Source organism: Sciurus carolinensis, chromosome 17 (genome assembly GCF_902686445.1).
Source record: "Sciurus carolinensis chromosome 17, mSciCar1.2, whole genome shotgun sequence".
NCBI classification, from domain to species: domain Eukaryota; kingdom Metazoa; phylum Chordata; class Mammalia; order Rodentia; family Sciuridae; genus Sciurus; species Sciurus carolinensis.
The window spans coordinates 42,405,226-42,431,999 of record NC_062229.1 but is presented as its reverse complement, the minus strand read 5'-3'; the positions used below and the strand labels follow the sequence as shown (position 1 = coordinate 42,431,999).

The following is a 26,774-nucleotide window of genomic DNA, read 5'->3' as shown; positions in this document are numbered from 1 at the left end:
TGCCCATGCGCAACCAGCCAAAGTCTCAAGATCATATTGCTGTATGTCCTTATAAACATCCCTCTCCTGTTTTTATCTTGGGGATGGGGCTGCCATAGTTGGGAGATCATGTCACTGCCTTATACCATACAGAAAACAAACCTTTCTCCCATTATTAGAATGATTAGTAGAATGATTATTTAAATGGTGATCATTGAAAGATATAGTAACTCCATGGCTTGAGCTCTTACTGTAACAATTCCTTAGAAACGCTTGATACTGAGCAAGGTCTTGCTGCCCCAGGCACGTGGCCATTAGTTTTTACAAAAAGAAAGAACTTCATTGCAAGTACAGGAGGCCAGGATCTGTGGGGGAAAAGACTCAAATCTGACTCCCAAATTAGCTGGTATCAGGGAATTTATGGGAGGGGAGAAGTTTATTGGTGAATGACCAGATGTGGGAATTTTCCAGTTCTTAGAAGCAGGCATAGAGCATCATGCCTCTTCACAGTGACACTTTGTATTTTTTTGGGGGGGTAGGGGTGGTAATGAGAGTGGGGACAGTTACCACAATCTGTGCAGATTTGAGCTCGTGACATGCAAAGGTCATTGATCAGAAAAACTGGCTTATTCTATCCATGTCCATTCTTGAAATGCTCATTTCAAACTGTCCTTGAGTTGATTCTGGAGGCTTTTCCTGAAAAACAACTAAAGCAGTTGGTTACTTAGGAAAGTTATGTCTAGATGTGTCCAGGCCTTCACTAATTTCACTTTCCTATGAATTCGAAAGGGAATACTGTGGGTCTCTCTCAAAAGACAATTCTTGGAGAAGCTGTGGAACTGCTTCAGTGGTGTCACTAATGATCAAACTCTTGGAACTACTCTTCTTTTTAATTGCCTTTGTAGCAAGTCTTTGTTTATTTGGCAAGGTGGCAGTTCTTCATCCTTGAGATAGATTTGCCTTACAATTTTTTTTTTTTTTTTCTTCAGAAAAAAGGTTTAATCAATAGCGGGGAAGATTTGGGAATCAAAACTTGAAGTGCAAATTTAAAGTCATGATTTTTTTTTATATCATCAGCGGCGTTAGTAGTTTCACTCTAACAAACCTCCCAAGTTCAGTGGATTTCACATAGGACAGGTTTATTTCTCACTGAGGTCACAGTCCAATGCCAGTCAGTAGGAAGGTTTTGCTCCACACAGCCAGTCGAGGACCAGGCTCCTTTCATGTCGAGGTCCTTGAGGTTCTGTCCTGGACCTTCTGTGTCCCACTAGTGATGGAAGGAAAACCGCCTGAAGGATTCATTGAGAATCACCTGTGGGGGTCAGTGGCACTGATCACGGTCACCACCTCCCACCAACCGCAGCTCTGTCTTAGGTCCCACACCCAGTTGCAGGAAAAGTTAGGAAATACAGTTCAGCTGGATGCCCGGAAGGAAAGGGAGATGGCATTGGTGAGAATATAGCAGCATCTCTGCCATATTGCCTCCAGTGGTATTCCCCCTACCCAGTCCCCTCACAAAAATATCCTAAAAATATCTTGAGAAATAGTGGCATGATCTGAATAGAGGACAGAGTCTCTTAGGATGGTAACCTGGAAGGAAAGGAGCATCTAGAAGTGCCTTCTGCTAGATTTCTTACATTGGTTTTACATTTGATCCACTTTGCACATGGAAGTAAGCAAAGAAGTTCCAGATGTATTCTCCTTGTCAATCATTAAATTAGAGGTCTTTCTGAAAAAAGAGAAAGGTTGGAGCAAGGTGGAGGTTGTGGGCGGGGGCATCCCCTGATGAGATGGAGGCCATACAACAAATTACCTTAGGGAGAGGAAAGCATTGGGTTGGCCTAAAAAGAAAATAAGTCTTTCCTAAACATGGGAGATCAAACTTCAGTGTTTGAATAAAGTTCAACCTTTCCTTTTTCTTCTTGGCTTTATCCAACCTGCTCCCCATAAGGAGTTAAGAGCAGATAATTCAAACACACTTTTCTCTTTATTTGCAGGGAGATCATAACTTTTTCTCCTATCACTAAGTCTCTTGAGACCATAGGTAGGGCAATTAAGATAGGAAAGGAAATAAAGTACAAAAAGTAAAAAAATAAAATAGCCGGGTATGGTGGAGCACACCTGTAATCCCAGCAGCTCAGGAGACCAAGGGAGGAGAATTGCAAGTTCAAGGCCAACCTCAGCAATTTAGCAAGGCCCTAAGCAGTTTAGCAAGATCCTATCTCAAAATAAAATATAAAAAGGGCTGGAGGTATGGCTCAGTGGTTAAGCGCCTGTGGGTTCAATCCCTAGTACCAAAAAATAAGAACACCACCACCAAATTTGCTGTTTTTGTTTCAGACTCTACAAATTCACGTAGATATACAAACCCCCTTGTTTTTTCTTTTAACTGTCCCCATTGTGTACATTTCAGATTACACACTGGCATTTTATGTCTTGATTCTGGCAATTTCCAGAGAGATGCTCTCACACCACAGATTATATAAATGACCTTGCATAATTTCCACATGGCATGGGAGAAAAGCAGAATAGTCAAGTATTGTTAACTATTTGTTCAAGAACAGTTATGCATTCACAACAAAGCTACCACTCTCTTGCCTTTCCTCTTGGCATTACTTGAGTCAGCTTCTAGAGTTCATATCTGTATACAAATGATATAATTTGGCTTCCTCTCTTTCAGCATTGTAGCAATTTTAGTTGCCAGTGGTGAACATCTTCAAGGTATTCCTCACAGACCAATATCAACAACATCATTGACTTTTCCCTTATGCAAAGAAAAAAAAAATCTGGAAGAAACTGGTTACTGGCTCTAGGATACATGATTTGTCATTGTTTGTGGCTCATCTTTTGACTGGGTCCTTTAAGTTTCAGAGGGGACCAATGTATTAGTTTCTTATTGCTGCAATAACAAATTACCACAGACTTAGAATCACACAAATATATTCTCATCTTGACAACTCTGGAAACCATAAATCCAAAATTCTTTTCCGTGGGCTACAGTTCAGGTGTCCCCAGGATTTGGTCCTTCTGTGAAGGTTCTTTGGAGAATGCTTACTTAACCTTTTCATTTTCTAGTGGTGGCCTATAGTCCTTGGTTTTGTGACCCTTCTTCCACCTTCAGAGTACTTCTCCCCCATTCTGTTTCCCTGGCACCATCTTCTTTTCTTTAGTCCAATCTACCTTTGCCGTCTCCTTATAAGGACCCCTGTGATTACACTGGGCTACTTGAATAATTCAGTATAGAAACTTCATTTCAAAATGCATAACTAATCATATCTCAAACTCCATTTTACCAGATGAGGTAACATTATCAGGGTCTAGCAGTTAGGACATAGACGCTTTGGGGAGCCATTATTCAATCTGCCACAGCTGCTTCTGTCCCACATAGACCTAAGTTCACATCCTCTTCTATAAGCATAGGACAGTAAATCAACACCCTTCCTGCATTGCCAGCCTTTCTTCAGAGCCTCCAGTGGCTCAAAAATGCAGAACTGACATCATTTTCTTCCCACTTTCCATAATATGTATTTTAATGCATATCTCTTTGCAGAGCCAGTTTTCTGTGTATGAGTATCTTGGTCACTCCATTCTTTTTTTTTTTTTTTTTTTTTTTTTTTTTTTTTTTTTTTAATGTGGAGTATATTTTAAGTAACAGATGCAAGTTGATAACAAAATGCCTTCCAGGAAAAAAAAAAATATAAAAAGACATTAAAAAATCCTAAATTTAAGAATTTAAGAGAATGCATAAGAAGTGAAGAAAGAGGAAAGGAAGTTTTCTGGAGTAGAGGATGGAAATCCATGAGGCCTGTAAGTGATAAAGACCCAAGCCTAATCCTGACAAAGCTCCCGGATGTGGGAGCCTGTCCAAGAGAAATGACTGCATGGTGTTCAGCGGGAGGCTGGACCCTGTGCCTGGAGACCGAGGCAGCCAGACACAGGGCCGCCTATCTTCTGTCCTTGGGTACATATCAGCAGAACCTAGGCCCAACCCCAGAGGTTGATTTGTTGCTTGGTGGGTGAATGTGTGTACATATCTCTTTCTCTTTTTTAAGTATTAGGATGTAACTCACCTGATACCCTTTTAATAAAGACAATTCAGTGGCTTTTCGTATATTCACAGAATTGTGCCTCTGTCATCACTAACTACAGAATGTTTTCATAACTCCAAAAGGAAACCTTTTACCCCATTAGCAATCACTCTCCATTCGTCCCTGCCCCCAGTCCCTGTGAACCACAGTGTACTATCTGTGAGGAGATTTGCTTGTGTGGGACAATTCACCCCAATGGAATCATGCCCTATGTGGCCTTTTATATCTGGTTCCTTTCCCATAGCACAGTGTTTCCAAGGTTCATGTTGCAGCTTGTATCACTATTTCATTCCTTCTTTAGGGTCAAATAATGTTCTATTGTCGGGATAAACCACATTTTGTCTACTGAGCAAGTGATGGATATTTGGTTGTTTCTACTTTTTGGATATCATAAATAATGTTGCTATGAATACTTGTGTGCAAGATTTTATTTGGATTTCTAAAATATTTCCTGGAGTAAAAAAACCTGGGAATGGAATTGCTGCGCTATGTGATATCTTATCTTTAACACTTTGGGGAACCGTCAAACTGTTTTCCAAAGTGGCTGCAACATTGTACTTGGTCACCAGCAATGCTGAAGTGTTCCAATGTCCACGCATGCCTCCAACTATTGCTATTGTCTTCTTTTCTTATAAACCACCCCAGTGGTTTGCACTGTGTGAAACCCTGGGTTGTTTGAATAACCCTGAAAGGGGGAGAAGATCCTAATAACAATAGAATGAAATCCCTGACATTTGCCAGTATGAGGATTTAGAGTCTGATTAAATCTGGTTTAAAGAAAATACAGAAAGTAACCACTTCTTCCACACCTAAAAAAATCAATTTTTTGGTTTGATTGTGCCTTTCCTGTGTAATATCATAGTTCTAATGTAGGGCTTCCCAAACTTTTCTTATGCCATGTTAAGCAGAAATTAATAATGTTTGCATGACCCATGTTGGGAACAGTCTGCTAATGGAGGAATGTAGTGAGCCCAGGGCTCTATTCTCCCTACCTCACCCTCAAGCCCTGCAAAGCCACAAGAGGTTGGGGAGATCAAAGTCACAGGCATATATTTGAATTCATTTTCTGGAACCAATTAGAGAGCTGTATTGTACTAAATACAGCTATGATGTTTCTTTTGACTGCCGGAGGTAAAGGTAATGGAGAATGTAAAGAACATAGTACAGCAAAAGACATGAGCCATGGTAACTTGTCTGGCCATAGGGCTTGTTCTCAAGGTAGCTAACAGTGTGACACATGTCTCTAAAATGGGCACTGATCCCTCTCCAAGGTGGCCCAGAGTGGACCAAGGAGTACGGAACAAGTTACAAAGAGTATAGACTGAGGTGGTAGGTCAGGGCTGTGTGGTGATAGTTCCAGATTGCCAGTCCAGATTGATAGAAATATACAGATAGGTCTTGGGAGCACAGGGATAAGGTGCAGCCACTGAGGAGAGGGCATTTGGTAAGAGCTAAGTTGGGTATTTTGACCTTAGCAAGAAGGTGCAGGGGAGGCGGGAGGGGAAGTGGGTCAGGGGACAGGAATCCTAATGAGAATGGGTCCAAGCATTGCCCATACCCACAGGACACTGAACAGCAAGAACAATCTGATGTTCTGCTTGCCCACACCAGAGCCCCTACGGTGCCCTTAACCTGATTCATGTAGGGGATGAGGCCAGCCTGAGTGCCAGAGCTGGAGTAGATCTGGAGTGAGCATGTGCAACCTGTCTTCAGTGCCCAGAGCTTCTGCAGTAGTTCTGACAGTTTTCCTTATTAATCTGGAAACTGTAATATAAAGCCGATACTCAGCCTCCCAACCACCTGTCAATCTGCGCTCTGCCAGCCTCTTACATCACAGGAATTTCCGGCTTACACTGGTGCCATCTTCCTGCTTCCCACGTTATGTCCTAACATGCTAAATAGCTATTGGTTCATCAGTCAGCTTGCAAGTATTCTCCTCCACTATTGGTTCCTTCCAGTCCGCGAGATTCCAATATCTGGGAGAAGCCACACGCCATCTTTCTTTTTTTTCCTTTCTTTTCGCCCTGAGCGGACGTGTTAGTTGTCTGCATAATAAAGTCTCTTGCGTGAGACCTCGCGTCTGTGGTGCATTTTTCTGGGAGCTATTGCCGAGCCAAGCGAGAGGGCAGCAGTTCAGTGGGATCGCACAGCGGAGGCTATCACCTTACAGAAACCATCTGTGCCCATCTCATTTATTTGACCAACCCAAATGTACCTTGAAAATTTTGGCTGTTCTGTTGTCTTGACTTTGTGAATGCAAGTATCTACGTTTGTTAAAAAATGTATTTACAGTTAGATCTCACTTTCTAGGGTAGAGAAACTCCCCCATAATATAAACATGCTATACTATGTAAACAATACTAAATACTTGTTATTTAAATTCACTACTGTGGGGGCCCGATTATGACTTCTATTTTCTGAATTTTCCTTTTCTAAACTGAATAAACAAAGGTGCCATAAGTTGATTTTTAAGTGAAAATGGATATGTACCTATACTGAGTTGATTGACTCCAGCAAGGTCTGCTATGTTTGTCTGTATACTCTCCATGGTAAAATTATAAATTGCAAGGGGCCAGGAACCTTTCTTTAGCTGTTTTCCCTCACAGTGTCATTCATAAATGGATACTTACAAATCCCACTTGATAGCATTTTATAAATCTTAACTGTCACAAGCAAGTTGACAGTCGATCACTGGTCTATAGCCACAGTTGACTGAAGACAGTTGTCTTGTCCTACCAAAAGTTGTAGAGTTAAGTACTGGATTAGCAAAGTTCTTCTGGGATCAAAGATTAGAGATAACAATTTTGGAATTTGTTGTTAAGGATGAAAGAAAAAATACACAACAGTTTGAATGTTGGAAACTCAGACCTCAAGAAACCCGAAGTGCTTTTCTTGATCCTAAAGTTAACCTTCGAAGCATATTTGTAGCTACTGACTTGTTTGATTTCTATCTACAAATACATAGGTTCTCTGTCCTGTCTGGTGTCTCCTGTTCACACCTGGTTTCCTAGCCTCCTGGTCCCTTTCAACTTCTTTGTTTATCTCTCCATTTCCATGCCAGTCTTGTCTATCTTTTGGGGTGTGTTGGACATTCACAACCATTAACCAGAAAGACGAATGGGATGAGTGGGTCACTATGCAGGGTAGAGGCTTCAGTGGGAAAACTTCTAGACTATTGCATAGTCCACTCACCAGTCTGGAGATGGCTGACTTGCCCTTCAGAGTGAATCTCTTCTCTGGTCATTCCACTTGGTTTGACAGAAGTCCATGATACAATGTATGAAGACCATTGTATGAGAATTGCCTGTGACCATCTTTTCTCAAAATCAATAAAGGTACTAGCAGAAATTTAGTCCATTATATACCCTATATTTTATGTTATGTGAAAGATTTTAGGTAAAACCTGTCTCTTTAGGATATGTATACAATGCTAGCATGTGTAATAACTTTGAGTTAAGTGTTGATTCCCTAAACACCCATATTTATATCACTGCTTCCACAATTTATAGAACTAAAATCTTAGACTGTTATACATTCTAATGTATATGTATTTCTGACTATTTTTCTGAAAGTTCTATTTTCACTTTATGATTCTTTAGCAGATGGAATCTAATAAAAAATGACCTAAAAAGGGAATACAGGGACATTCTGTATATTATTTTTAAAAAGGAATATTTAATATGTCAGATGACCTCTCCTGCTGTAGAGAAAGGCATTCAGATCTCATTCTGCACTCACTTGGTCGTCTAAGGGATTCCTTTAAATGCATTGTCCCCTTTAAACCACCTTCTCCTATCTCCTTTATTCCTAAATTCAGTTTTTAAAAAGGTAAGAGATGCATCAGTTTGACCAAATTTTAATTCTTCCATTGTGGCTTCTCTTTGGTTTAGGTTAAACATATTTTTTTGGCAATATTTGTGATGATGATATTGAATAGAAGAAAGAATGCAAACCCACCAGGCAGGCAAACCTGACTTCTTTACAGCCATATTTCTTTTCTATCAGAAACAGCAGCAAAAGCAACTGACAGGATTTGTGCTGAGCTTGGTGTTTTTGCTGAAAACAGGTATTTAACCGAATGCATTTGAAATATTTTAAGTGGCATTACCTGAAACCAGTGCCTCAAATAAATAGGTTTGAGCTAAAGTACATTGGAAGAAGAGGGAATATTCATGGAGTATGTGTTGAAGCAAAGATCACCACAAACCAAGCTCTAAAGCAGTAAAGACACGAAGAAACATTTGTGTACTATGTCACAAGATGTTTAAAAATTCATCTTTTTCACTTCCTGTTTTTTGGTGTTAGTCACATCAGCCCTGTTGCCACTGAATTTCAGTAGGAGGAAATGAATGCACCTTCTTCTCAAGAAATCCTGTCAGTGGCTTGGATTACACTTGAAGTGAGCTCAGTATAGAACTAATACTTCTCACCATACTTGAGTGTTTGGCTCCTGTGTCTTAGGTAGGCTCTAAGGATGAAGTCCTTGTTCCAAGTTGGAATCTTCAAGAAAGCACATGTCAAGTTATCACTTTAAATGGCTTTCCTCATTTTCCAATATGCTTGCAGGTGCGTGGATAAGGCAGGTCACATCTCACCTTTATTATTTAATCATCTAAGGCATTGGACACAGCCCCAGCATGGACATGATGGCAGGGAAATATTACTTTTATTCAGTTTCAGAGTGGGGCCATGACTGTCTTCCTCTTGCCACATGGGATTAGGAATTCAGTCATCACTGACCACAACTACAGTCTTGAGTGAATCCTTTCCTCATAGTTACATTATTCTTTAGCTCCTCTTTTACAGGAGGAATTTAAATCTGAAAGAATAAAGAACAACCCACTCTAGATTTCCCAAACTTATTTGCCAGAGATCACTTTTTTTTTTCCATTTTATAAACTTCTAGTGAAATCTGATGAATTAAAGACATGCATTTTTCCCATTCTCATTTACTAAAATAATGGAAAGGCAGAGGTAAGAAGTATAAATCATCAAAGATAACAACACAAAGGATACTAATCACATACAAGAGATGGTAACAACTTTGAAGATAGAAAGTAGGTATGCAGTGGTGAATAAATTAACAAGGTACAGAAAGTCGATCACTAAGTGTCTAAAGAATGAAATGAAAAGGAGAAGTAAAAATGTACACGCTTCTCGGCTAGTCCCAGAGAGTAAAGTTATCAGACATCTCGAAAAGTGGAAGTGATGACAGAGATAGGAACATGTGCTGATGTTCTGAACAAGGAGCAAGTAAATCTATTCGTCTGCCTGTTATGTTCTGGCGGTTACCATAACCCACCCATGGTAAAGAAGATAATTCTACTCCCTGAAGAAACTGAGCCAGTAGTGTTCCTGGACACCAGGCATGAACATAGAATGGGAGGTGGTAATAGACTGAAATAGCAAGAAGAATTTAATAATAAGTTAACATAATTTAATAATAATATTTAATAATAAGTCCACCAGCAACCCCAGACTCATTCGTCCATTAGATCACCCGGACCCTTTCAATAGCATTTGTTCCTTCCTTCTCACTCTAGGCAGATGTTTAGAAATTTATCAAAAGTGTTATCAAGGTCCCTGCATACACACACACACACACACAAATTCATAAATCTGACATTTGGGGAATTCCACAAAGAAATTTCCCAATTTGATCACTTTATCTTGAAACTCATTTGACAAGGCCTGATTAGGAAGATAGCTTGTGTAATAAGCTTTCTCTTTTGAATATGAGTGGATAAGACTAAAGAATTTGGCATATGACATATTAGAGGTTTATCTGATAAGAAATAAAATAACAGAAAAACAATGAAGGGAAACAAAAAAACATGAATGAAATCAGTCAATATAGTGAGAAGAATGAAACATTAAAAAATAATTTTTCTGAGCTGGGCATAGTGACACATGCCTGAAATCCTAGTGACTTGGGAGGCTGAGGCAGGAGGATTAAAAATTTCAAAGCCAGCCTCAGCAACTTAGCAAGACCCTAAGCAACTTAGTGAGACCTTGTCTCAAAAGATAAAAAAATTTAAAAAGGGCTGAGAATGTGACTCAGTGGTTAAGAGTAAAGAGCTAGATCATATTTATAGTAGACACCAAAAGATAGAAAATTTTGCAAATTATGAAAAAAGATTCTAAGTACATTATCTAGAAATTGAGATACAAGTGCTAACAACAACAAGGAAAAGCCCAGCTAAAATAGTTTCAAGTAGTAGGTGGTGTCTAGGGAGGGGACTTAAGGATGGGGAAAGTTGGAGAGCTGTTTTGTGTCGATCAAAAGCAGGGGTCAGCAAGTCACAGGCCATGGTCAAATTCAGTTGGCTGCCTGTTTTTGTAAGCAATGTTTTATTGGAGGAGAGCCAGGCCCACTCATTTATAGATTGTCTGTGGCTTCTTTTGTGCCATAAGTGGTTGCTACAACAGCGGAATTGAGCAATTGTGACAAAGAATGTATGGCCCACAATCTATAATATTTCCTTCCTGGCCCTTTACAGAAGAAATTTGCCAACTTCTTGCCTAGAGCAGTGGTTCTCCAACTGTGGGTACCTCAGGATCCTCCAGAGGAATTGCTAGGACACAGATTGCAGGACTCACCCCAGTATTTGATTTACTCAGTCTCTTAGGTGGGGCTTGGAAATTTTGGCTGTAAGATAAATTTCTAGGTGATACTGATGTTGCCAGCTTAAGGACCCACTTTGAGAACCACTGGTCTTCCAGGACTATCTGAACTTTTTTTTTTTAATTGTGTATAAGTAATATGCCTACAAAATGAATTTTAAAAGGTGAGAAGTAGAAGATTGGAAGTATGCATATTATTTTGAGCTAAATTAATACAAAAAAACTTCTGAATGACACTTAATGACTTTTAAATGCCATTAAAATGATTTTTTTTAAGTAACAAAAACATTAAGAAAACATAGCTTTATTAATAAAATATCATAGATATAGCATGACTGTTAGGAGCGCCAAGAGCCTTACATGTGCTTGCATCATCCTCAAGGTCAGTGGGTAGGCCTATCATGCTACCTTCTGTCTGGCATCTTGTTTCTCAAAGGTAGATTATTGCATGACAGTATCAGCAATGCACAGAGTTATTTAAAAATCCTTTTTATTTTGTTCATCTAAAACATTTAAAAATTTTTTCCCCCTCAAGTTAGTAGGTTCTTATAAAGCACTTGTATTCTGGACACCACAGTTGAGAAATTTGATTTAAATCCTCCTATTCAGGTGGCCCCTTTTACAGATAAGGAAACTTATATTGAAAAAACTCATAGGTGGCAGATCCAGGACCTCCTGACCCCACCCGCTTGCTTCCCCTCTTCCACCCACCTCCTGTTTGCTTTGCCTCAGGTGGTGAGGGAAAGAACCCCAAATGAGCCCAGACTCAAATCAAGCATGAAGAAAAAAGAGCCCTGCGAATACCAGTAACCATCTTTGTTTCTAAAAGCCTGAAACAAAGGGAATTCTCTGCTTCCAGGAATAGACTTAATCAGTCACATATGTGAACACAGACCCAGAGGCCTGCTCAATCTTCCACGGACATAACAGGATTTTCCCAGCACATTGATTTTTTTTCTTTCTTTCTTTTGCCTATTATCAGTATAAGTAGCTTGTTGTTGTTGTTGTTGTTGTTTTAATTTTATTTTTTTAAGATCTCAGGCATGATACCAGACCTTTCAACCTGGCAGGCAGGATGCTGACAATCTGAAGCTTTTGAAAGCAAAGAGAAATTGAGGATTATTGAGGGTAGAAAGAGTCCCTAGTTGGTAAAAAACAAACAAACAGCTTTAAAAATCTGAGAATTGTGCCCTGCGGGGGTAGGTCTGCTGAACTGTCAGTTCCACCCGTTAATGAGGTAGTTTGTCAAATGGAGATAAAAAAGACCACTTATAACAATGCTGGGCTTTGTGTGGGATTTAAAAATCAAATTGAGTGGAAATGCAGCAAATAGTAAATGGCATTGTTTATTTTCTAATTAATTTGCAACAAACTACAAAATAAAAGTATTAAAATGTTGAATGGTGTCTGCTTTTTAGGAGACAAAGCACCAAAAGCATTTACCTCTGAGATAAAATGGATGCACAATCCATTAACTTTCCTTCCATCTGAGAAATAAGTTGTGTCTTGAAAGTCTGAAAGGGTTGTTGGTAGTTTGGATGGAACATCACTTTTGGAGTTAGCTGTTACGTAATCCAGCTGGGAATGTGGTCTGCTTTGTGAGGTTCAGCAAAACTCTGGGGAGCCTGAGACCATGGAGTCTCACTGTTGACAGTGTTCTTCTGAATGTCAATAGGCTGGGGATTCAGGGCTCTGGGGCTGATGTTATCTACATAGGAGGACAGAAGCTGACCTCTCAACTTCTCCAGAGCTCTTCCTCTGTAGGTTACAACCAGGATCATGCCAGGCACGGGCACGGGCATGTCTATAAATGCAGCCCGAGAAGGGGAGAAGAACAAAGATAATGAAGCATCCGGATCCAGGTTCAAATTCTGACCCAGTCACAGACTGACTCTGTGACATTGCAGAGATATGACTTAACCTCTCACAGACTGTTTACTCATTTGGAAAATAAGGATAAGAGCTGCCTCGTAAGACTATTCTAAGGGTTAGAACTTAGAGCTTTTAAGTAAAGTATATGACACATGGGAAAGAACACATGGAAGTACCTATTGATGAGAACACTTTGTCAAACTGGCTCACTTCACAAACTGAGGAATCAGTAATAACTTCTTGTTTTCACTTGATCCAGATCCCGCCTTTTCTCCTTTCCCTGACATAAACCTAATATTCTTTTTCTGGGACTACTGTGATGTCTCCTTCCTGTCCTAACCCCAAAGCCTCTTGTGGATTCCAGCAGTCTCATGCTCAGAAGCAACCATCAATGAGATAACTTATATATTAATAACAAACTTTTACCTAGTGCTGACTATGTACCAGGTACTATACTTCTGTAGTCTTACCTCATTTAATCCTCACAGTAAACCTCTGAAGTAAGTTCTATAGTTAACCTCATCATGCAGAACAAACAGACACGTTAAGAGGTAAGACAGTTTTTCAAGGTGCAGAATCGTGATTTGAACCTAAGCTGTCTGATCCTAGAATCAGGCTCTTAACTGCTTTTTGCTGGCCTTGAGGTATTGCTCTTATTCAGTGCCACCAGAGTCTATCCAGAGCTTGCCATTCAGTGGGATCCAGAGTTGGGGAGCTCTTACTGAATATTGGTTGTTGAGAGCAAGGTTAGCATGTGAAATCCACAGCCAGTCCACCCTAGAATGTATCTTCAGCTTTTTCCATTTTGATTCTCAAGGAATCCTAGGTGGTGAGCATCCCTGGAAAGTCCTTTGGGGAGCACAGGCAATTTAGACTTATGGATATGACCTTAATCATGAGTTATTAAAACTAGAAACTCATTGTGGACAAGAATCACATCAGTGTTCTTCCACATTATCTATCTCTGGCCACTACACTGGTACCTAGGACATGATAGTAAGTTGAGTTTTGATTGATGGATAGGTGATTGGCCAGACAACAAAGGACTGAACGATGGTTGTAGAAATGAATGGATGAGTGATATTCTTACAAGAAACGTATATATGTTAATAATAAAGAATTGTGTCTATCATCTTTGTTTGGGTGCCAGAGATTGAACTCAGGGACACTTGACCACTGAACCACATTCCCAGCCCTATTTTGTATTTTATTTAGAGACAGGATCTCACTGAGTTGTTTAGCGCCTCGCTTTTGCTGAGGCTGGCTTTGAACTCAAGATCCTCCAGCCTCAGCCTACCGAGCTGATGGGATTATAGGTGTGTGCCACCGCGCCTGGCTCTCACCTTTCATTAAGTTATACTGTACTTTTCTCCTATAATTACATTTATTTTGTTGGGTATATGGTTCCAAATGGCTGCCTTAGAATCCAAAGTTGTTCATATAAAATATGTACAGTCTTGGAGGCACATAGGTCAGAATAGCAAGCAATCAATTTCCCTAAAGAACAGGACAAACATTTCATTCATTCGACAAGTATTTACCAAGTGTCCCTCCTCTATCAGGTGCTCTTACAGGATCTTGAAGCATAACTGTTAACAAAATAGAGAACCACTCTGAGTGCCTGCTAATGGGGGAGACAGACAAAAACAAACACTCCCACATATATTGTGTCAAGTTGTTTAAAAACCATGGAGAAAAATTTAGCAGGTTGAGTGGTACCAGAGGGTTTGAGAGGAGTGGGGATTTTGCTGTCCAAGGTAGGATGATCAGTTCTTTTTAAATGAGAGAATCGTAGAAGTTTTAGCCTATGTTAGAATGTGAGAATTGAATAAAATTAAGACTGCAAAATAGGCAGTGCAGAGAAACAACAAGGAATTCAGAGAGCTGAGTTAAGATTAGAGGTTTTTGCACAATAACTCAATAGAGGGAAATATTTTGTTATGTGTGTATATATATTTATGTATATATATATATATATATATATATATATATATTTTTTTTTTTTTTTTCTTACAGGATTAACTGTCCTGGGATTTGAAGGTGCTTGTGTCTCCCCGGCCTTAAACTGAGAAGCTGAGCAAACAAGTCATCCTTCTTGTCAACATGGCAAAATGAGAGGTGGAGAAATCATGGTGGGGAGAAGCCAGGTCATTGGTTGAACCGTCTCGCCTTTGACTCGGAACACAACGGGGTCTCGGCTCCTGCCCTGCATTTTACCTCCCTCTCACTGGGACTGGCGTGATGTATTCCTGCCCCAGAGCACCTTTTATTCTGTGAAACATGACCACCAGTAGCCACGCATGCCCTGTCCCGGCAGTGAACGGACACATGGCTCACTATCCCGCCACCCCCTACCCGCTGCTCTTCCCACCTGTCATCGGAGGACTCTCCCTGCCTCCCCTCCATGGTCTTCACGGCCACCCTCCGCCAAGTGGGTGCAGCACCCCCTCGCCAGCAAGTGAGTACCGCTTCCATTTACACTCTTGATTGATTGGCTTAATGGGTCTCAGAAATCAGGATGGTTGATATCCAGGCTAAGCTTTTACTTTGGTATTGTTTCTCTTGGTCTAGAATTCTACCTTTAGTACTGTGTGAAGAAAGATGCTTTGGACCAGATAAATGGTGAATTTTTGAATTTGGTATATTCTAAGCTGCTTTGGTATTTGGCTCTGTTTATACAATGCAAATGCAAAAATTGATCAGCAGCTGTGACTAATATAGCGAACTAATATGGTGACTCATAATGGGAACTTTGAATTAGGAGATGACACCATAAAAATCACTACTGTTGCCACTAGAATTCGAATCTGTTTTGGTCATGAGGTCTCTTCTTCTTCACTGTCTATGGGTAGTATCAGCAGTAGTTTTCCACACCCCACAGAACTTTGCTGTCAGTTCAGATTGCATTAAGCATTTTCTCCATCCTTGGCTTTGGATTTTGTGCTAAGCTGTTTCTTACCACAGATCCTCTCTCAAATTGTGTATATAAAGTACTATAAAGTAAGAGAATTCTTCAAGACCAATGGGCTTGCCACATTATGCAACTTAAAAAAAAAAAAAAAGTCCTTCCTATTTGTGGACAAGCCATAGTTGCCAGTGAGCACTTTCAGTTTTTAGGAAGTTTGTGTGGTTTGGTACTTGGAGTGAAAAGGCATAGTGACACAACAGAGCTGTGTCCATGGTGTGCTCTGAGTTATTCCTGGTTCACATCATGACTGGACCTCTGCATAACTCTTGCTGATGACATTTCACATGCTGCTTCTTTTTAAGGATTTCCCCCAAACATTGGTTTGTCACTTAAAAGTTCATCATCTAAAGTTCTGCCTTAATTTGCTGTACTGTGTTCCTCATGCCTTAACTTTTCCCTCCCAATACATCCTTAGCTCACAGGGCAGAGGAATCCTGTTCCACCTAAGTAGGATCCCTTAGCTATTGATGCAATTCCTTAAAAAATAGTAGGGAGGGACAGACAGACGGACAGACTTTCACTGCAGGCATATCAATGGCCATCATAGTATTATCATGCTTGGTAAATTCTCATTTTTTTTTTTTCTTGGAATGACCTGAATATAATTTGTCCCTTCTGTGTTTTGGATTTCTGGCCTGAGTATGGAACCAATAAAGTCTTTGAAGTAGCATAATGACCTTCTCCCATGCTTGTGAAGTTCAGATTAAAAGTAGATGTAACTTAAATGGCTTCTCAGCTGCAGAGAATTGGCAAGAGTTTGTGCACCTAAAATACCTTGCTGATCCAAGTGCCAATTCAAACCATGTATGTTCACCAGTATGCAAGTGATATAATGGAGTTACTTCTCAGATAACACAAGGGATCTCCAGGATTGTTAAAGCTGTGACAAGTTACCCAAGAGCCTCTATATCTCGTTCCATAGCTAAGTTATCCAGATAGAAGGAATACTCTAACATGCTCCTTTTCCCATGTCAGAAGAATTTCTTGTAAATGAAATTAAGGAGTAAAGACACGAGTATAATTCCCCTCCTGGGTGATCCAATCCAGAAGATTAGAAACTCTTAGGTAACCTGTGGCCCCAAAGTGCCCAAAAGCAAAACTTAATGACTTTGGGCTACTTTAGGTATTGATCTTAAGGAAAATGCAGAGTCCAGTAATGGAGGGATTGTTGAAATCTTTCTGCTGATCTTCATCCCTGAACCCTTGAACAGACTTTCGGTATACAAACTCCTCACTCATCTGCCTGCAGTTATCTTTAGGTCTAAGAATTCTATAGAGCTTTGCCTGATGAACTACAGCCTGTAGGCCAAATCCAACTCACCCTCTGATTCTGTAAATAAAGTTTTATTGGAATGTGGCCATGCTTCTTTGATTACATATTGGGTACAGCTGCTACTGAGCTACAGCAAGACTTTCAAGCCCACAAATCCTAAAATATTTACTGCTCTCCTTTAAAGACAAAGTTTGCTGAGCCCTGCTATGGACATATAATCATTGACATAGTCAAATCATCCCAAATCTAATCCAGGCTCTGCAACTGGTGATGTGAGTTGTAATTCCTTCTTCCAGTCTGAGTCTCAGTGGCTCAGCCTATACCCTGCATGAGCCAGGATATATCACATCTGAGGCTCCATTTTCTATTCATTATTTTTTAATTAATTAATTAATTTGGTACTGGGATTATAGCCAGGGGTCCTTTGCCCTGAGCTTTATCCCAGTCCTTTCTATTATTTTATTTTGGGATAGATTTTCTCTAAGCAACTTAGAGCCTCACCAAGTTTCTGAAGTTGACCTCAAATTTGTGATCCCTGTCTCAGCCTCCCGAGTCACTGGGATCACAGCCAAGCACCACCATGCCCTGTTTCCATTCACTTTTAGATACACGGCAACTATTTTTTTTGTTTGTTTGTTTCAGTTACCAATGATGCACAAGATGCTCTTACTACTAAGTTGAACCGTAATGCCTTAGCCATTTTTGTAGGTCAGAATTGGTCAGATATTGGCAATTACCTAGGATTCAACTTTTGGAAGGAGAGGGATTGAAGTTAGTGTGTGTGTAAAATAACTGAAGACAAGTTTTGGGTTTTTTGTTTTGTTTTGTTTTAAGGCCTTGCCAAATAACTGCATTTGAAAGATGGTGGGGGAAGGGGCAGACAAATGAGGAGGTACAGAAAGTTCAGGCTGGGAACCTCAAAGCTGGCTAACTTCATTCCCTAATACTTTGTTTTATTATTTCTTGCTACAGTCAAAGCACATGAAAGCTGCTCAGATGAAATTCATTAAAGGAAGCCACTGTTAAGACGTCTGTTAGTTGGCCCTCAAAGAGGGAATTGTCTTTATTAAAGTCTGTTTCTTAGATCCTAGAAGAAGGGTGAAGCCTTAAAAGTTACCCACAGACTTTCTCTTGGCTAAAAGTAAACTTGAAGTTTTATTGATGTTCTGAAATTAGTTCGAGAAGTAGCCAAATGTCGTAAATTCTCAATAATGGCACACATACTTGGGTGGAAGAGGTGGCAATTATAGACTAAAAAGGGAACAGACGTGTTGGGCAATGATTCCATAAAGAGATTCATGTCATTGAACTATGAGATTTGCTGGTGTTTTTTTCCACAATCTATACACATCTGTATTCTGCAGCTCAGCCAGAACGAATAAATTCTCCTGCCCCTGTAATGAGGTTCTGTCAGCACCACATAATTGTGAAGACTCAAAACCTTCCTACCTCAAAGCAAGTGAGAACAATTTCCAGAGTAGCTCCTGATGTTACACCTGCTCCTTATTCTTGACCTCTTCACTTCTAGTCTTCTAGACCAGAACCTATAGCCTGATGAACTCTGTAGTCTAACTTCTGTCTGTAGTACAATGTCCCCTTTTGCACTTATAAAGATATCCTTGATCTACCTCCAGGTTACAGTTATGTCACCTTTCTGAATTTGTTTTTACCAACTATGAAATATTTTTATTTATAGGATAGTATTTTATATTAATCATTTAAATCTTTTGGGGATGAAGTAGGGGATAAATTAAAAACAAAACTTGTACTCAGAAGGGTTGAAACCAGATTCTCTCCAAGGTCTTTCCAACTCCACAGGTGATTATTCTGTATCACTTAGACCTTCTCCTGGTCCCCATGCCTCCAGTGGGTAGACAACTCATCTTTCCTTGGTTTTGTGCTCCAGTTGGTCCCTGTTTTTTCACAGCATGGAGTACTTGGCTGTTGGTAGGACCCCATACAATTCACAGGGAAAGATCTCGTCACTTAAAAGTCAAATTTCTAGAATCTTCTACCTTAAGTTAAAAATAAATTATTTGTTGGAGAGAAGTGAACTTGAAACCGTCTTCTCTGTGTGCATGTTCTTGTCTCTGCATTCTGACAACTTTAAAACTGTGGAGTCTCTATAAGCTTAGAATGTGAGAAACATGATAAAAGACTGAGTTAGCATGTGTAGTAAGGAAAACTAGAATGCATTGAGTTCCTCCTGGATCAACCAGAGAGAGCATTCAATGTATGTCATTCTTAATTTTTGTAGCAGTCTTGTGACTTTGCCATCAGGCCATGAGCAAAAATCCCATTTTACTGATAAAGACCCTGAGGTTTGGCCAAAGTGAAGAACTTACACACCCAGTTAACATTGGAGTTGAGTTCCAAAGCCAGCTCTCAGGACTCCAGAGTGCATGCCTCTCCTGCTGTGGTAGACAGTGAGGCCAACTTAACCCTTAAATAATTCACAGCTCCACCAGGAGTTTCTTTCCCATGATGCTTCAGGGAGTCCTTGGAGATGATGGACATCTGAGGGACCTTACAACCTTTTCAGTTTCACCAACTACTGTGGAAGCAGCTGTCCATTTTTCGTCAGGATAAGGCATTGTGGGTGGAACCCATGGCGAGGGCAAATGCCTCTGGGGGGCGTGACTTCCATTGGGAGGACAGCCTGATAAGCTATGCCAGGGAACACTCAAAATTTTATGTTCCAGGGCTTTCTGAAAGTTGGACAACTGTCCGTCTGTCTCTCTTTATGTTCCTTGCATGGCTGCCTGTTCTGTTTTATTGCTGCACATGTGTTTTTTTATAGGTTGTTACAAGCTGGAAAATATTGTTAAGCATTTTGGCTGCAGAGCTTCTCCCTAGATGATCTCAGTTTAACTCTGGCATCTTAAAATGAGAGCTCTTTTCCCTTGCTTCTTTAATGCTCAGAAAGTGCTCTCCTGTCAAAATCACAAAATAGTGTATTTGCTTAAAAAATCCCAACCTTCTGGAGAGACAGGCTGTGCAGTCTTAGAATTACCAATGACAGGACATAAAACAAGGCTTATTTCTATTTCTTGTCTTAAACTAAGAGGAGCCTTGTTACCTAGCTCCTCTGAAGCAGGGTATGCAGCCAGCTTTAGACTGGAATTCTTTACCCAAAATATTAAGGACACTAGACCCAGAGGTGCGACTCCTATTTTAGATATGTACAGATGGATGGCAATTAAAACCAATTTATTCCTTCCTGTTATCCATCACCCTTTGCTCTTTAGTCTTTTTTCTGCTGAATTTTATTTGTCCTTGAACTTACTTACATAATGATCCCACTGAGCAGGGATCATATCTGATTTTAAGACAACTGAGGTTTAATATATTGCTGTTCTTTCATAGATATCAAATAAAATACAATGGTTCATATCCACGCATCCCTCACACTGTTAAGCTAAATAAAAATAAAAGAAACTTGTGAGGAATTTGCAAACCTGGTTTTAACACTTTGCCCATTTCATCTGCCTTTGATTATTGACTTATGGAGGTCAAAGTCTTTCCCTGAATGTTTGAGAAATAGAGTTTTCACTTTTGATGTGATGGAACTATTTTAGTGTCTTGCCTAGGCCAACAGCCATTCCTTAATGGTGGACAGGCTTTGATTACTTCAGTGCCTATATTCCTCCCAAATAAAGGAAACTTTGTCTCTCCATGTCTCTACTATTTCCCCAAACTCTGCATGAGTGTGACCGAGGTCCTTGGCATAGTGCTCATGGGGAGTAGGGCTCCTGCTGTTTGTTGAACTTAACCCTAAAGGCATCAAAAATATATAAACATGAATTAGAAACTAAAAGGCTATTGTTCCATTTCATCAAACTAACTACAAGACTCAATGGAGAGTCCCAACTGTGGACGGACATGAGTTCTTGAAGGGAAGTAGTTGTTTGGTCCGTGGAGATGATCATAAGAACAGGAACAGATTTTTCTCCAAGTCATTCTTGCCAATAATTTTTCTTAAGGGAATATGTTAAAAATATACACAAGGAAAGAAAGACCAAGAGTGGAGTAGAGAGAGAATTTAGACTTAGAATTTTAGTTCCTCAAAAAATATTCTAATATTTATTAGGTAGTTATATTCAACAAAAACTTTTTAATAGAACATTTTTTACCTCATGAAAATTAAAACTCTGAAAAATTAGAATCACACAACAGCCTTGATTTGGCTGACTTAGGTATGAGATATGAAACTTCCTATGTGTCCCTAAGTTCTGCCCTAGACTTCTGCTGCTATAGATTTCAGATGAACTGTATTCAGATGGTCTTGGGTGATGGAAGATGAACCTCCATATAAGGAGGTGAACATGAGGATAGGGGCCACCTCTAGGATGCATCTCAGGCAGTCCACAGAAGCTGTATGACTTATACTCTGTCATTAAAGAGCTCAGTTTCAGATTTGTTTCTGCTTCATTTTCTGCTTTGGTTCCGATATTTGAATGATGTGGTATATTACCGCGTGGATCACTACCCAATACATAATGTGAGTCAAAACATCACATTGTATTCATAAATATATGCAGATATTATGTCAATCAAAAAATAAAAAATAAACTGGAAAGAGAATAGAGGAGAAAGGGAGGAGAGAAAGAGGAAGGGAGGGTGAGAAAGAAAATGAATCTAGTTAACCATGTTAGTTGAGATCCAGGCCACCTCCAAGAACTTGAAACCACAAGACCAACCAATGAACATCATCTCTCTTGGCTTTTACTTATATTTTTTACTTTGACATGATAATAAGCATTTATAATAACCATTGTTTATTTAGCATGCTATGTATGTTACTTCTAGCTGCCAAGTAGGAAAAGGCAATGGAGAAAGTAAGACCCAGGTAACCAAGTTTCCATAAGTTGCTCAAACCAAGATGGTGGGCATAGGTTTGAACTCTTCATGTTCTGACCAAGGCCAGTCTTGTTTTCACAGCTCTATGTTTGCTGAGCATAGGGAGGACATGCAAAGATTTTTAAAACACTGTCTGTTTTTCAGCATCATGTTCTCCTACTGGGCAGTCATAATCACCTAAAATCATTTAGATCTAAAACCAAATGCTCTTTGCTCTCTGAGGCCTGGAGTTTGCAAATCTTGTAACATCCACTCCCCCAGGGTACCCACTGAGCATTGTACATGCTTCGATTTACTAGAACTGTCTTATTCTGCTAACTTTAGTTGATTCCATGGCTTTTCCTCTTCTGCTCATTTGTTCTTCTGATACCGGGGACATAGTACCTCAATGTTTGTGGAATGACTGAATTCATGGTACTTGCTGGTGGGGGAATTTTGGAAACTCATAGATGTATGTTTGGAAGCCACACTGATTGGAAGCTTGGGTAGAGGCCAGAAGGTTGAATGTCCTGCAACATGGTATTTGCAAATGATAAAGAATTGCCTCGCATCCTCTTGATTTGCTGGTATCCCATCAGATGCTCATGTTATGAACTTGTCCCTCCCAGAAAAAAAAAAAAATTATGATAAGCTGAACCTAAACCAGAACTTCATTCTATACCCAAATGAAATATATTGATATATGATTTTGTTATACCCTGAATTATTTAGAATTGATGGTGCTGTAAAGATAGTATTTAGAACTTGTTCTGTTTAGAACTTTTCTAAGAGTCATTCACCACTTCAGAAAACCATGTCACAGATGCCAGTGTGTTCTTAGTATTGGAATCATCAATGCCACACACTGTTATCAATCTGCACCTGTAGCTAAAGCATACACTGTCACTTTGCACATATGGGCAAACTTTATATCTGAGCATTTACACATGGAACTATTATAAATTATTTCATTTTCATTTATCCTTGACATTTCAGGGCATCATATTAACTTTTTTGAGCCTAAATGTTTAGGAGAACTATATTACCTGTGACTTTCATTTTGGAATAATATAGATGGTTTTATGAACTGTATTACTAAAAGGAACATTGGGTCCAAAATGTTAGAGATCACTGAAGTGAATGAGTAAATTAGGTAAAAATAACCAACAGTGTCAAACTGCCTAGAAAATAACTTCCTTAACTGATAAGAAGAGAGGAAGGTAGTTTATAAGTGGAATGAACCAGAAAAGGCTTATAAAATCACATCTGATAATTGTGCCAGGTAGGCATCGGGCAACGGACATCATAGTGGGTAAAGCCATGTGCAGAAGACCCAGGCAAAGTAATAACATATTTTAAGTTTCTTATTTTGCACAATATGTGGGGTTAGGGATGAACCACCCAACCCTTGCTTCCAATTCTTGATGTGTCCCCAGTGTCCCCACAGTGTACAAAAGGGAATCAAAGGCATTGTTATTCATGAATTTATTTTAATATTTATCCAACACATGTGGCAGGTATTGCATTGGACATCTCAGACTCTGTGAGGGTAAGTATCACAGCATGAGATTCACAGCATAGGTAAATTTGTCAGCATGACCAGTTCTCACTAGTGTGTCATGGCAGATTCTACCTCTCATGAGATGTCATTTTAGGATTTGCTGGGAAAAGCTATGAAATTTTTGTGGATTGAGTGGTGTCTCCCCAAAAGACACTGGAGTCTTAATCACCCACTACCAGCAAATATAGCTATACTTGGACATCTTAGCAGATGTCCCAGTTATGAGGTGGTCCCGGGGGTGGGTCCTAATCCAATATGACTGTGTCCTCAGATAAAGGGGAAATTCACACATAGACACACTTAGAAAGCACAATGTGCTATCACAAGCCAAAGAACATCAAGGATTGCTGGCAAAGAGCTTGTAGAGAGGCATGGAACCTGTCCTCCCTCTCAGCCCTCAGGAGAAGCCAACTCTGCCAACATCTTGGACTTGTGGCTCCCAGAAATGTTTATGGTATTTTGTAGGAGCAGGTAAAGGAAACTAATATAGGAATTATAACTATACCACTGAGAAAGGAAAAATGTTTTCCTTCTTTCTTCCCCCTCCAAAAATACCTATTCTCATAAATTTACCCTCACAATGACTTTCTTGATTTTATGTGGTTCCTTTGCCTTGAACTAGTGAGTAATATTTGAAGAAAGCATTTTCCCCCTACATAGCCTATATAGCTGATCTCTCTTGATTCTGGCAGCTACAAGGACATGGTCATGACACAACATTCACAATTTTGTTTTAATGAATATTTTCTTTATTTTTTTTCTAGCTTTCTTTTTGTCTTATCATTCAGGGCAAATGCATCTTGCCTGCAACGTGAACTTTTGAAATCCCTTTAACTCTTAATTTTAAAGGTTTTGCCCAGCACTACCCTATGATGAGATGCTCCAGAAGAATCACTCAGGTTGCAAATTCATGTTCAAGTTCTAGTCACTGAGGGATTATTGGTGGTAGTGATCTTATCACTATAATTTTCAGTGCTTTATTATCTTGAATGTCACTTGATTGGCTTACTAGGCAGTCTCTCTTTAGCAAAGGTGAGCTGTAAATTTAATTGACTTTGTCTGACCTTCCAGTGTCCAGGTATCTTGGTGACCTTTCTCATCTTTTAACAGCAGGATTTTAAAGACTTCCCTGTGTAGCCCCTGGTATCTCTCCTTTCAGGATAAACTCTTCTCTTTTATATTTGAATCTTATTTTGTTATTTAATTAGTTTTATCCACTGTTCATGTATCTATACCCCCATTAGTTCTCTATTATCTGAGAGTTATTTTTATTTTTATTTTTTAGTTTCTTATGGCCAAAAGCCTATTTAAGGTTTTTTGAGGCAACCTAAATTTTCAGTATATATAAACTTTACTTAAGAATTCTGAGCCTAACTAAACCCATCCCTGCTTAGCTTTATCCTCATTACCCACTGCCTTCTCATATAATAAAGTGAATGAAACGTAGTATGAAAATCTGCAAATATAATGACTTTTCTCTAGATTAGTGCCCAAATCTTTAAAAGGCCATATAGTTTTCATTGAAAATGACCATTTTCCACTGAGAATGTATATTATTCTTACTTCAGTGATGGGATATTTTGCCAAATGCCCATAAAATTTGTAAAAGTACAGATAAAATGAACAAATGTGGGAATATTGTGAGAACAAGGACAGTGGTTACCCAAGCCCTGTGGTCACTGTCCATGACAGGAAGTTATCCAATCGTTGTTTCACAGTGAATTTCATGTGGCCCTGAGAGAAGTACTGTGCCCAAGCCGCCCCAGCCTCTAGGAGCTCTGGTCTAGTAAGAATAGTGTTCATGAAGATAATCAGGGGAGAGAGATGGAACTGGAGTTGGGTCAGAAAGAGGTGGCTGCTTCCAGATCCAGTTTTGAACAAGACTTTCCATCTCTCTGCTTCAGCTTCTGTGTCAACTATGGATAACAATGGCATCCCCCGCCCAAAGATGGTAAGTGTTCTACAGTCCACAGGTGGAAATTACATATAACAACATTACACCAGTCACAACTCAGCACATACAATCGTTATTCTTGTCCATGCTCTGTAATCACAAACTTTCCTCTTCTAAGAAAAACTCTTTGTTATCCCAAGACAGTCATCCATCCACTGTGCATTCTAACAGTTGCTTCCAAAATGAGAAAGTCTCTCCTTCCATTCCTTTCCGTGTCCCCATCCCTGCACTTCTCCTACTGAGCTACATCCCCAGTCCTTTTGCTTTTATTTTGAGATAGAGTCTCACAGGTTGCCCAGACCGACCTTAACTTTGTGATCTTCCTGCCTCAGCCTCCTGAGTTGTCGGAATTACAGGCATGCTGCACTGCCTAGCACTAAATGCGAAGGGGTTTTGTTTTTGTTTTGTTTGTTTTGTTTTGTTTTATTTTGTTTTTGCACTCTTATGTACTTTCCTACATATTTCTGCAGTCTGTGTGAGGAAATTTTCACTTTACAGAGTTTATGTACAGCCAGGATTTGCCTTTAAATTTTAAAATTCTCCAGGGGATAACTTAAATTTGGGTACTGGTAAAGATATTTTTTGTGAGTGAGCATGGTCTGATGAATAATTCGGTATATGTAACAGAGTTTGCATTCCAAAAAAGCACTTGCATTTAAGGTTATCTTTCACAGATGAGCTTCCTTTGGAGTCAGAGAACTTAGTCAAATGCTGAACTTTTTTCTCCTAGGACCTACAAGATCTGCAGCTCACTCTATAAACAGTCTACTACCGCTTGATTTCATTTTAGAGATGTTTGTAATAACGTACTTATTAGGCATTGTGGGATTGTTTGTATCAATACCAAATGAATCAAATGTTAATTGCTTAATGATTATGAAGTTAGCAAATCCAAAATAAGATACCTAAGGGAAAAAATTAACCTTGACATTTCACACAAGTAAATAGTACTTTAATAACAACCAGATGGTGGAAGAGACCACTACCCTTAAGTATATTTGGCAAACCTTTTTTTTTTTTCCCAGAATGTTTGACAACACAGGAATTTCTGTGCATCCTGAGAGATAACTGAGACACAAAGTGACCTTCTAAACCCCATTGACTCCTGTGATGACCCCTTGTAGGCATTTCTGCTCCTAATCTTATTCCAGGACTGATTAAGGCCAAACCAAATGACAAATCAAAGCATGCATATTTAACTAATGGTAATATTATTTTGTTTAATTCTGAATCCTCAACTAGATTTCAGTATAAATGCATTAGTTGCACACATGTGCATGTGTGTGTGTGTGTGTATCTGCAAAAGTTAACATTGTACTTGTCATATGTTTTGATCCTCACTTTGGGACCAGAATACAGAAGTGTAGGTCTAGTACTGGGTAACAGTAAAACTTAGAGAATAATGCAGAAGGACTAAGATTTGACTCTAGGAATCACTGCACTCTGATTGAAAACTGCAACTGACAAAGAATATCAAAGAATGTGTAGAGAACATGCATAAATCAGAAGAATAGGCCACTCAAAAAATAAAATACCTATTATGGTTTGGATGTGAGGTGTCCCTCTAAAGTTCACATGTGAGACAATGCAAGAAGGTTCAAAGGAGAAATGATTGG

At 39.4% G+C, this 26,774-nt stretch overlaps 1 protein-coding gene across 1 annotated transcript in view; it reads left to right on the top strand.

Annotated features, from left to right (window-relative positions):
- The window catches only part of Rarb (retinoic acid receptor beta), a 693,377-nt gene that overhangs the window by 295,574 nt on the left and 371,029 nt on the right, over positions 1-26,774 (top strand). Inside the window, exon 4 of the mRNA XM_047532671.1 lies at positions 14,580-15,021. Coding sequence (XP_047388627.1) covers positions 14,844-15,021 — 178 coding nt within the window. The 5' untranslated portion in view covers positions 14,580-14,843. The remainder of the gene's footprint in view (positions 1-14,579; positions 15,022-26,774) is intronic.